General features: G+C 48.3%; 1 protein-coding gene across 3 annotated transcripts in view; it reads left to right on the top strand.

Moving 5' to 3' along the window:
• Window positions 1-244: 244 nt before the first annotated feature.
• Window positions 245-10577, top strand: part of ATP6V0D1 (ATPase H+ transporting V0 subunit d1) — a 38503-nt gene continuing 28170 nt past the window's right edge. Inside the window, exon 1 of one of the 3 annotated variants that reach the window (XM_082439735.1) lies at window positions 245-483. In XM_082439735.1, coding sequence (XP_082295861.1) covers window positions 354-483 — 130 coding nt within the window. In that variant the 5' untranslated portion in view covers window positions 245-353. The remainder of the gene's footprint in view (window positions 484-10577) is intronic. The other 2 variants (XM_082439734.1, XM_082439733.1) reach the window with 2 other exon arrangements.

Here is a 10577-nt window from a genome sequence, read left to right as displayed (position 1 = left end):
ACTCGGGAAATCTAGAGTGAAGGCCCAATCGAATCCCTGCGGCCACGGGCGCCACTACGCGGTCGGCCTTGGACACTCCAAGCCGCTCCCGCCTGGGAGCAGGAGGCCCTGCTCTCCTCAGCGCGCAGGCGCCAGTGGGCGGTCCCCAGCCCACACCTGCGCAACCGTTCGGCGAGAAACCACCCGGAAGCCGGGCGCCGCTCAGAGCCCCACCCCGTTGTGGTCACGTGGGCCGCTTGCGCGTCACCTGATGCGCTTGACAGCCCGCTGCGGGCGCCGCGTCAGCTGATCTTGGAGTTGTGCTGCGTGCCGGCAGGTCCGGGTCCTCCGGTCCAGCCGCCCCCGCCGTAACCATGTCGTTCTTCCCGGAGCTTTACTTCAACGTGGACAATGGCTACTTGGAGGGACTGGTGCGCGGCCTGAAGGCCGGGGTGCTCAGCCAGGCGGACTACCTCAACCTGGTGCAGTGCGAGACGCTCGAGGGTGAGCCGCGGGGCCGGGCTGCGGGGCCTCGAAAGGCCGGCAGGGAGGCCGGCGCGGGCCTGAAGGTTCTGAGGTCTGGGAGCGGAAGCTGGGGGTTCTCGAAGGGCCTGAGAGGTCGGGGATACCGGATCCGGGCCTGAGAGGCCTGCTGGGAATCCGGGGGCTAATGGCGGGTGCGCCGGAAGGGAATATACCTCCATTTGCGGCTCCGTGGGGGCCCAAACGCAAACAAGGCTTTAAGAATCGCAGTGGTTCGCCTCTGCTGGGGCCACTTCTTCCCCGTTCTGCTCGCCATGTAGTTTGGAAGAGAGGGTCTCTCGGGAGTGGTTAGCTGGTGTGAGATGTGCTTATACAAGTCTCTTTACCCTGACGTAGCCAGAGAGCTGTCTCGTGGCAACGCTTAGGGAAGCTAAGCGGAAAAGTCCCCGGCTTTCCCTCCCAGCACATACACCAAGGGCTTTGGGCTCATTGTGTCTTCACGTTGGCCTGCGGAGTGAGCCTTTCTGGGGAATTGCTGAGCCAGCTTAGCGAGAGTTTCCTCCCATCGCCGATCCACTGTCTGAGCGGTCTTCTGAAGGCAGTGTTTGGGAGAGCCCTGAAAGTCGGGGAAGTTCATACACCTGTATTTGACAACAATTCCCACCCGCTCCATGAGGGTGCCTGTTCAGACAAGGTTTCCTAGCACAAGAATGGTGAGAAGCTGAGTTCCACTTTCTTCTCACGACACACAGCTCCAAAGTGGAATTGACTCCGTGAGGCACAGCATCAGATTTACGGAATTAGAGACTTCCCTGATTCCAGTCTTCTCTTCCTCCTCCCCCTACCCACCCCCGCCCCCCAGGTGGTAGTGAAGGGCACAGTGGCTGGGCTGTGAGTTCCCATCCCTGACCTCCAGGTGATATCCTCGAACAGAGGTACTGCTAGCCTCCTGGTTGGTAGCTGGAGGGTGAAGATGGCCAGATGATTCACCTTCTGGAGAAAATTTTCTCATCATAAACTTCCTGAGGTTAAAAGTGAGCTCAGTTAAAAAAACAGTTATGTACCTTGCAAATTGGACCCGTAATGTGAAAATAAATACTTTTAGGTTTTAAAACTTACTGCAGTTCAAATACAATTGTGGACATTATGGTTTTAACATAAATGTGCAAGAAAAGTCTTTCACCTCCCTTATGAGAGTGGAGGTGGGGAAGGAGAGGAGAGCACTTTAGGGTGCTGGGTTGTAGGAACTTGCCAGCAACCTCATTGTCCTCACTGTGGCAAACAGAGGAGAAACAGAGGGAGGCTGCACAGGGCAGGGCTTGGCACACAGTGGTATTTAATGGGAGTTTTGTGGACTGATTGGGACTGGAGGGAGATCTTTATTTGCTTAAATCTGAGTGCGGACACCATTGATTACCAACTGGCATTTGGTAAACTTGTTTCTCTTCTAGGCTTTCCTCACTCCTGCCCTCCTACCCCACCCCTGTAGAGCTTCTGGGGGCATGGGGTTCCCATCTTCCCAGCAGACCCTCCATCATCCCCCATAAACATGTTAAGCCATTCTTCCTACAGCACTGCTCACACATGGTCCCCTTGTGGATCACCATCCAGCCCTTTAGTGGGATCCCCTCGCTCTTTCACACATGTTCCTTTCCCTCATGCAAGCCATCCCCCAGCTTTTGGTGCACATTGTGTGGTGGACTTTGAACTTTCACATCTGACTTTGAATCCCAGCTGCACCAATTACTGAATCACCTTAGACAAGTTACTTAACGCCTCTGGGTCTTGGGTTCTTCATCTGACACATTAACAGCACCTATCTCACAAGGTTGAGAGATGTCAACAAGTTATTATGTGTAAAACACTTAGCTCAGCACCAAGCACAGAATAAGCGCTAGGTAAATGTTAGTTCGTTTCAGTATTATTTGCACTAGCCATTTCCTCTGCTTCCTTCTTACTCCCGTGAAACCCAGTGATTCCCACCCTTTAAGGCCCAGACCCAGTACCATCCCATCTTAGAATCCCTTTGTGGCCATGCTAGGCTAGAATGTTGTCCCCCTCCATCCAGTTGCAGCTCTTGTGTGTGTTTGTGCTGATTTCCTAGAAGTCTGTCAACACAAAGTTTGAGATTCTTGGGACTCTAGGCTGGAGATGCTCTGGACTTTCAGGGGCTGGAGATAACCAGAGGCAGGAAGGAGTGACCAGAAACTCCACTTGTCCTCTACAGAAAGGCCTTCTCTGCTCCTGAAGGTCACCCCAGAGGCCTGACCTCCAGCCCTTTGTTGCTGGGTGTTTTTGCCTCCTTATCTCCAGGGAAAAGGGAAAGAGAGAGGGGAGAGGGGAGGGAGGTGGGAAGGAGAGACCAAGGAAGCCTGTGGTCCCTATGAAATCTGTAGGTGTGTCCTGAGATGATGAGGTTTCCAAAGAACATGTTTTAGCAGTGGGACAGTTTCCAGAAGGCTCAGGACATTGGCTGGAGGGTGTTTATTTGTTCTGCAAGGTACAGCAAGTACATATAGACCCTCCACCATACCCTAGCCTTCCTTCTTGGCTTCTACTCCATCAGGGCATCTGCTACTGACCTCTTTTGCTAGAACTCAGCCTCTTAGGACCGCTGAAGTCCATGTATCCTCCATTGTCCATTTGCTTGATTGTCTCTTCTCAGAGGTAGGAGAAGGTCCTACCCCTTGGTGAACTGAGGGGACAGAGCTAGGTGGCCACAAAAGCTCTTTTCAGCTCTGAGTGTTTCTGGATGTGTTGAGTACCTTCTGGAAGCTGGGTCCTGTGCTAGGGACTTGTGGGGAAGAGGAGGTGGGTCAGAGATACACAAAGAGAAATCATACAGGATTACTTTGAATGTTTTCATTCATTCCACATATACTTGTAAAGCACCTCTTTTATGCCAGGCACAGCAGTAGGGTCTGAGGTACTTTGTTGAATGATGTTCCCTTGACCCTCATAGTCTGGGGGTGGAGGTCAGTGGGGCCAGAAGACATTAAGAGATCAGTGTAGCATAGCAGTTACAAAAGTGGGCTTACTACTGCACGGCTCTGTGGCCATGTAACTGCTCTGTCCTGAGTTTCGTCATCTGTAAAATGGAAATAATAGTAAATAAAATGATACGTATCTTTACTGATGGGGTGGTTGTGAAAGCTAAACAAGATAATCCCTGTAAAACACTTAGCATGAACTTGGCACATGGTAAGTACTGAGTCAGTGTGCTAGCTGCAGTTACTGTTATTTTAAAGCAAAGGAAATATATAATTGCATATTAAGGGTGTTGCCTGTGAAAGGGACAGTGGAGAAATGATAGAGAATCAGAGGGGAACTTTCTGTAGAGAGTGTGGCTGGTTCAGGCCTTGCTGAGGAAGGATATTCGAGCTGAGGTGTGGACAATGAGGAGCCAGCTGTGCAGAGACCTAGGCCAGGGATGGGGTGGGGTGGGGTGGGGTGCATTTCGGGCAGAGCGACCAGCATGCCAAGGAGAAATAGTTGGGCCAATCAGAGGGACCAAAAGGAGTCCTGGGTGGTAGGGTGTGGGGGACAAGAGCACACATCTGCTCGGAACCCAGACCCTTGGTTTAAAAATATCAGGCTGAGCCCAGGGGAGGAAGCCCCTGGCCCCTCAGGACTGGGTGTGGAGGCAGAGAGAGTGGTGGCAGGGAGCATCACCTTCCACGGAGGCCTGCTGAATTTGAGGTGGTCGGATGTGACTAAGTGAATGTATTTCAGATCATGAGGAACATATGTCGTGCTAATTCGATGTTCAAGTCTTCGTTTGCTCGTTCAAAAAACACTTCCTGAAGGCCTACTGTATGCCAGCTTCTGTGCCTCATAAGAGAGCCAGGCAGGTATTTCAGGTATTACCATAGTTCTGAGCTTGAACCCTTAGCTTTGACCTTGGCTTCAGCCTAAAAGCATTGTTATTAATTTGTCTGACTGGCTGCTGGGAATACAGGTATGAGTGAGACTCTGGCCCTGCCCTGCTGAATTTCCCCTTTCTTCTTTTCTCTTAAAAACTATTTATTATGGAAATCATTAAACATATACAAATTAGAGGGAATAGTATAACAAACCTATAAATAATAATCACCTAATTACAACAATGATCAACTTTTGTTGTTATCAATCTTGTTTCAATAACAGCTGCATTTATCCCCCCACTCTCAAATTATTTTGAAGTAAATCCCAGACAGCGTATCACTTCAGCTGTAAATATTTTGGTGTTCCTAAAAAAGATCATGATTTTTTTTTTTTTAACATAACCACAATCCGATTAGTCCTCCTTTAAAAGAAACAATAGTTTTTGATGTCATCAAATATCCATTTCGTGTTTAGATTTGTCTGATTGTCTCAAATGATTTTTTGATACAATTTGTTTCAAGCGGGGGTCCGATTATGATCCATATATTTCAATTGATTGATGCTATCAGGAGTCTTTTAGTATATAGGTTTTCTGTCTCACTTTTCCTTTTATTTACTGAAGAAGCTGGGTCATTTAATTTATAGATTTTCCTTCCATCTCAACTTTGCTGATTATATCCCTCCTGTATAGTTTTAACGTGTTCCTCTGTCCCTTGTGTTTCCTGTAAATTGATAGTTAGATCTAAAGACCTAATTAGATTCTGGTTCCATTTTTTTTAAAAAAGAATATTTAATAGATGTCATTTGTACTTCTATTGAGAATTGTTTCTCTTTAGTTGTTTCCCTTTTTATGACATAGGAACCATTGATATTTATTGCCTAGAACCATTATTTCATTAGGGGTTGCAAAATGGTGATATTTTAATTTTATGTTTCCTTCTTCAATTGCTAGCTTGAATACTTCTATACCTGGAAATTGCCAGTAATCAACTACTTGGTTACCCTGAAATACAGTCTGTATAGGAGAGACAGGATAAATGCTTAATTCTTTCCCATATTTACTAGCTTCCAAAATAATGAGTTTGTTTTCCAGCATCCTCCAAAGGTGACGAATGAGGTTTGTTTGTTCTTCTTTTTGTTTGTTTAGTATCATAACACACTTATGGATTTTAGTATATTTGTTGTGCTTCAGTCTTTTAACTTTATCGGTGCTCAAATTGTCCTTTGGCCGGTGGGAGCTTGTACAATAGGCTGCCTGTTGTATAAGTTTTTTGACATAACCCTGTAGCCTTCCTTACTACTGAGATGACAGTGTATTCTAATGTTATCTTGTACATTTGTTGACCCAGACCTAGAGTCATCGTTTCTCTTAGGGGACCTGATTCTTTTTATAGGAAAATGATATTTAGAGACCATAATCTGAGTCCAGGGGTTTCTCACTGTTGCTGAGTTGGTCATTATTTCTAGGATTTTTCTATGAATTAGCTCCCTTCTTACTTAGCAACTTGGAAAATACAGAGAAGCCTATGGCTTGCTGGATTATGCAGCTGTAACTCAGCTGATGGGTACCAGATGCCTGTTCCTAATTTGGAATGGGGGCTCTCCCTGACACTTGGACCATTCAGTACATATCCTTCCTCTTGTAAAGAAGTATGCTTAGCATTCAGGAGGAGGAACCCTGTGATCTTCTCAACTTCCATGTGAGTTAGGTGGTCCCGAGTGATTGTTTTCCTCAGCCAGTGAGTTAGATGCTCAGGGACCATGGTTGAAGAGCTCACGTGTGATATGCTGGTTGTCTTTCAGAACACTGTATCCCTCTCTGTCCTGAATCACTTGTCTTTTGTTCATTACAGCATTTCCTTCTGCATTTCAACACTATTTCACAAGACACAGTCTCATATAGGAAGAGGAAAGTGAGACTCCAGGCTGGCCTTGGCCAAATCACCAGTCACATCAAACTGCAGATGCAAACATAGATGGTGTCTCCAGGAGTGGCACTAATTAGTTATTAGTGGCACAGTTTGTTATTCAGCACTAATTGTAGTGTGACCAGGAATGTGGCTGGAAAGAGATCAGCTTTGAAGGATTGCAAAAACCACAGGAAGGGCTTTATCCTGAATGCAGGGGATGGGAGGGTAAAACTACTGGACTTGTACTTCAGAATGTACCTGCAGTTTGAAAAGTGTTTTGGGGGTCGGGGCCACACTGAAGGTGGGAAGAACAGTCTGCAGAGTCTTATAAGTAATCCAGGGCAGAGAAGATGATGGCAGCCTGTCTTCAGGCATTGGTAGGGAGCATTGTGAGGGGGAATTATAGGAAGAGGAGTTGATAGGATTTGAGGGTTGGATAAGGAGGCTGAGGAAGAAGGAAGAGTCAAGGCTGATGTCTCCTCTCTGGATTAGGCAACTGTGTAGGTGGCAAGTGAAATGATAGTGGACTGTGGAAGGAACAGGTTGGAGAAAGAGTGAGAAGATGGGATTGAGGGATCTGTGAGCCATCTGAGTGAAGATGTGGAGACTGTTTTTGCTGCTCAGGTGTGAGGTCTGAGCTTGGGGAATCAGGGTAGAAGTGTGGCCACTGACCCCAAGAGAGAGCATAGAATCAGAAGAGTAGAAGCCCTAGATGAGACCCTCCCCCCAATAGGGCTTCCATTAAGCAAGGATGGGGCAAAAGATGGTCCTGCCAGAAAGACCAAAGTCATCCCCTGAGAGGTTGGTAGCCCCAAGAGAGAAAAAGAAGGGGGTGGTGACTGACAAACATGACCAAGAGATTGAAATAAAGTCAGACAGCTCTCCATTTGGTTTTGCCCTTCAGAGGTCATTGGTGACCTTAATGAGAACAGAGGAGAGCAGGGCTAGAAGCTGACGGCAGTGCATGGAGTGGATGGGCAGAGACAACATACAGACAGAGCGGAACTCACCAATGAACTCAACTCACTGATGAATTCCTGTTCAGGCTGTTACTGGCTTTGTGACCCTGGGCAAGTGGTTTATCCTCAGCTGCACAATGAGAGTATTTTTTGAAATTAATTAATTAATTAATTTATGGCTGCATTGGGTCTTCATTGCTGCGTGCGGGCTTTCTCTAGTTGCAGCGAGCAGGGGCTACTGTTCGTTGTGGTGCACGGGCTTCTCATTGTGGGGGTTTCTCTTGTTGCGGAGCACAGGCTCTAGACGCACAGGCTTCAGTAGTTGGGGCTCATGGGCTCTAGAGTGCAGGCTCAGTAGTTGTGGCACGAGGGCTTTGTTGCTCTGCGGCATGTGGGATCCTCCCGGACCAGGACTCGAACCTGTGTCCCCTGCATTGGTAGGCGGATTCTCAACCACTACGCCACCAGGGAAACCCACAATGAGAGTATTAATAAGATCACTCTGAAATGTTAGTGACGTGTAAGCACAGGGCCTGGAGCCGAGAGAGCAGTCAGGGAAGCCAGCTGCTCCCACTGTGGTCATTCCTTCCTGTCACTCCTGGGAGGCAGGCACCATGCTGGGCCTCGAGTGGGTAATGAAAACATGTCACACAGGCCTTGCTTGGGGGCAGGTGTGCCTAATGGGCAGACTGGTGGACATCAAAACAGCATTGAATGTCCAGTAGGCACAGGGTACACTTTGGGGCAGTGGGAGCATGTGAGGAGTAGCAGTTAAAGGGTACAGGGCTTCTTTTTGGGGTAATGAAAATGTTCTAAAATTGTGATGATGGTTGCACAACTCTGAATATACTAAAAACCATTGAATTGTACATTTTAAATGGGAAAATTCTATGATACATGAGTTATATCTCAGTGAAATTGTCACACACAAAAAATTAGCCAGGTCAAGGAGGGGGGAAGAAGGAATGGCATTAACAATCTCAGAAATGTGAAACTGCATAGAATATCAAGAGAGCTTTGGGAACTGGGAAGAGAGAGTAGAGCATATGTCAGCGGTGTGCAGGGCTGAGGGTGGATAGGCGCATTGGGCTGGTTCATCGAAGGCCTTGGGTGCCTTGGAAAGGTATATGGCTTAGGAGGGATGAGAGTTGTGTTTAAAAAAAGAGAGAGAGAGAGAGATTCTTCAGTTAGGTCAAGGTCTGTGTGTGGGAAATGTCTTGCTTAAGAGTTTATGTTCTTGCCTGGAAACACTTTGTTCCATTTTGTTTGTCAGAAGAGAATATATCGACTTGGTGAAACTGCGTGACCACAGCTTAGACAGCAAGACAAGCTTAGCTTGGTCCAGAATTCCTCAGAGTCAGATGTGATCCAGAGGAAGAGAGGACAGGGTTCTGACAATCCAGTGACCACAAACACGAGAGAGGAGCTCGGGAGGCATTGGGGGAAGGGTGTACACATGGAGAGGGTTTGCACTTGGACCGAAGGGAACAACTACATTGAGTCTCTGAGCTGTGAGAGCCTTGGCCCACACACACCTGAAGTTTTCCCCTCAGTGTTTGATGGCCCATGTTGTCCCGACTGCCCTGGGCAGTGGCACTGCTGTGTGAAGAGACATCTGCCCCCTACCCCCAGCACCCAATGATTGATGAGCTGGCATGGATCGCTGGTGGTGACTTGACTGTTCCTCTCCAGCTGGCTGCTGCTGCAAGAGGATGAGGCCCCAGAGCAGGGGTGGAGGCGAGGGGTAGGCAGGAGGGAGGTCTTGCTGCCATGAGCCAGCTTGGATTTGATCTGTCAGTAGATGAAGGAGGGGGGAATTGTGAAGGGGACAAGCGTTGGTGGTGTGATACGAAACTTGATGTGGGGCTCAGGAGGTTGGGTTTAGGAGGAGCCAGGCTAGAGGCAGGTGCTATTCCAGCTCTCCGAGTGAGAGAACGGGGCTCAGCTGGGGCAGGAGTGGCACGTGGGCAGAAGAGGGACTGGGTCAGAGGCCAGCTTAGGGCATGAGACTGATAAGATTGGGCCAGTCTGCCTTACGTATGGTGGTGAGAGGGGTTAGAAGTTAGGATTTTGACCTCAAATGTCTGGGTGGGTGCTGGAACTGCTTCTGAGATGGGGACCACCGGAGGAGGAGAAGGTTTGGGGCATGGACAGGGTGGTGGAGGACGAGGTGTTGTGTCTCAGAAGTGCTGAGTCAGAGTGTCTGAGGGAGGCGGCTGTGCGGATCTGGTGCTCAGGGGAAGTAGCACTAAAGATACCAATCTGGAAGTCATCAGCACCCTGGCGGCCGGCAGCTCAGCCCACGCCCGGCCGTCTGTTGGCGTGCAACCAGGGCAAGCCTCCCTTGGAAGCCTAGTCCTGCCCACAAGTCCTGCCAGGAGGCTGGAGAGCAGCCTTAATGGCAGGCCAAGTGGACATAAGCGTGGCCTGAGGAGGATACCTGGCATGGAGCCTAATTTGGCGAGCAGAGCAGGGAGAGCCACAGCCAGGGATTCCCCTCCAGGTCCCTGCTGTGCCTCCTGCGTGACTGGGCATGGTGGTTTCTTTTCTTTTTTTCTTTTTTGGTCTCCTTTTTAACTAAACATAACTTGAAAAAAAATTCCAAAAATAGAGTTGGTGGAAGGGTGACTTGGTGTAGATCCTTGGGGAACAAGTTTTTACTGCCTTGTTTAAACATTGCATGTATATGTGCTGTGTGGCCCTATATACCCACTTACAGGATCATATCCCCTAAATTTGCACAGGATGGCGCATACAGAGGTGTTCACACCAACCCTGTTGGTAACTGCAACCTGTTAGAACCAGCAGAGTAGCCGTTGACAGGTTTTGGTTAAATAAATCATGGTCTGTGCTTAACAGTGGAATACTATTCCAGTGCTCAAAAGTGTGACTGACGTTCCATGAAGACTGATTTAGAAATATCTTGCTAGGTGAGAAATTGCAAAGTGTTGCGTGTAATATAGTCCCATTTTAGTAGAATGCCAGGTAACGTGCACATGGAAACGTGTTTGGAAGCATAGACAACAAGTCTAGAGTGGCAGCCTCTGCAGAGAGGGATTGGAAAGGCTGGGAGGGGGAATATGTCAGTTTTAAATTTTATGTACCTTCCATTGTTCAAATGTGTCATAGTGAACAAATGTTTTATAACTTAAAACATCCGCTAAAGATATGTAAAATAAAGGAAATTTGAACATACAGGCGAGCAAAGAGAAGGTACTTACACCCATCCGCCATCCAAGGCAAGACCCCTGCTGGTGACCCTGGGGTGTTCTTCCAGATTTTCGTTCACAGCATTGTAGGGCTGGTCTGAGCCTTAGGGAGCCCCCATCAAGCCCCTTCTCTTTACACCAGAAGACTCAGTGTCCAGGGGATGCATGAGGGC

The sequence above is a fragment of the Balaenoptera physalus genome, assembly GCF_965194825.1.
Source record: "Balaenoptera physalus genome assembly, chromosome: 19".
In the NCBI taxonomy this organism is placed as follows: domain Eukaryota; kingdom Metazoa; phylum Chordata; class Mammalia; order Artiodactyla; family Balaenopteridae; genus Balaenoptera; species Balaenoptera physalus.
This window is presented reverse-complemented; position numbering and strand designations above follow the sequence as displayed.